Genomic DNA, 1,497 nt, shown 5'->3' with positions numbered 1-1,497 from the left:
ACGTTGCTTACCATCTGGATTAGGTGCTGAGGCTTGCCTTGAATTTGTGATCCTCCCACCTCAGCCTCCCATTTTGCTGGGATGACAATTGTGCCCAGGTTGATTTAGCATCTTCACAAACATCAAATGTTTAGGTTACACCTCCATCAACGTCATTCTGTTTTGTTTTGTTTTGTTTTTCAACATAAAAACGTTTGTGGACATTTAGAAATAAATGATGTGGGATGACTAAATGACAGGTCGCCCAGTCTGGCATAAATATTTCCTCTCCTTTTCTAATATGCACTAGAAGAACCCGAGTGTCTGTTGATCAGCACAGATGAGTATCAAGGCACTGAGGGTGGCATAGCCATTGCCTGCCAGCATCTGGACCCCCAGGCAAGTGGGATCCTCCCTGTGCATCTGTCCCGAAGAGGAGGAGAACACACAGTCCACAAAGTACATGAGCACAAAGAGTCCCATGAGCAGCAGGATGGTCCTGGTGGCACTCAGTTCTGGGGAGGCTTTCGGGGACAGGCTGGTGCTGTGGAGGTGCTGGCACTGCCTCTTATGCCTGCACAGGAGGGCCACCATGTACCCACTGGAGAGGGCCATGAGCCCCATGAGGAAGATATCCCGGAGGATTCCCATCAGGGAGAAGAAGGTCCTGAAGTGGCGACCCGTGGGGGTGACAGTGCAGGACTCAGCGACAAACCGGAAAGCTGCTGTGTCATTGGAGGGGCCTCCCATGGAGACCAAGACACGGACACTGAAGAACACGTTGAACACCCAGAGAGTGAGCAAGGTCCACACACTGCACTGTGGGGACGTGTGCTTGGACTTGGCCAGAAAGGACCTTCTGGGGCTGAGGGTGGTGGCCTGAAGGACACTCAGCAGGCAGGTGGTGCTGACAGACAGGCTCCTCATCAGCCTGTACAGGTAGATGACAGCTTTACATGTGAGGTCGTTCGAAAAGTCCTGAACCCCCAAAATGCCTAGGTCCAGGTGCCCCCTGATTATGAGCATCAGCAGGTGAATCAGGGCCAGGTGAGCGATGGCCACGTCCTTGGGCCTGGTCCTGCGCTGGAGAAGGAATGTGAGGACTTGGAAGAGGAGCAGGAAGATGTTGGCTGTGATCCCGTTGACTATTTGGAGACAAAAGGCATTTCTTACAGCAAGAAAAATGTAAAGTGTGCTGCTTTGGGTCATCGTTTTTTCTGGGGAGAAGAAGCAGATGGTCAACGACTTAGAATAAAAGGAAGGTCAATCAACTCTTCCTCACCATCATCACCAGCTTCAACATCCAGACCCCCAAGATTGCCTGCTTCAAAATATGTGGGTCCCTTGACACCCCCTCCCCAGACCTCTCAGAGCTCAGGCACAGCATCATGGCCAGGGCCACCATGGATCTGCCTGGGCACCTGCAGCCACCTGACCAAAAGCTGAGTATGTGGCATTTGAAGGGGACTCCAGTACGACAGATTACAGGGACATCCACAGAGAACTCTCAAGTAAAGG

General features: G+C 52.0%; 1 protein-coding gene across 1 annotated transcript; it reads right to left on the bottom strand.

Moving 5' to 3' along the window:
- Window positions 1–285: 285 nt before the first annotated feature.
- On the bottom strand, window positions 286–1,188 carry LOC124107586 (vomeronasal type-1 receptor 90-like). Its single transcript, XM_046465758.1, has one exon. The coding sequence runs from the start codon at window positions 1,186–1,188 to the stop codon at window positions 286–288; it is 903 nt and encodes a 300-aa protein (XP_046321714.1).
- Window positions 1,189–1,497: the final 309 nt, after the last annotated feature.

This window comes from Marmota monax, unplaced genomic scaffold (genome assembly GCF_021218885.2).
Source record: "Marmota monax isolate L192 unplaced genomic scaffold, Marmota_monax_Labrador192_F-V1.1 WCK01_AAM20220418_F8-fsc00795, whole genome shotgun sequence".
Classification (NCBI taxonomy): domain Eukaryota; kingdom Metazoa; phylum Chordata; class Mammalia; order Rodentia; family Sciuridae; genus Marmota; species Marmota monax.
This window is presented reverse-complemented; position numbering and strand designations above follow the sequence as displayed.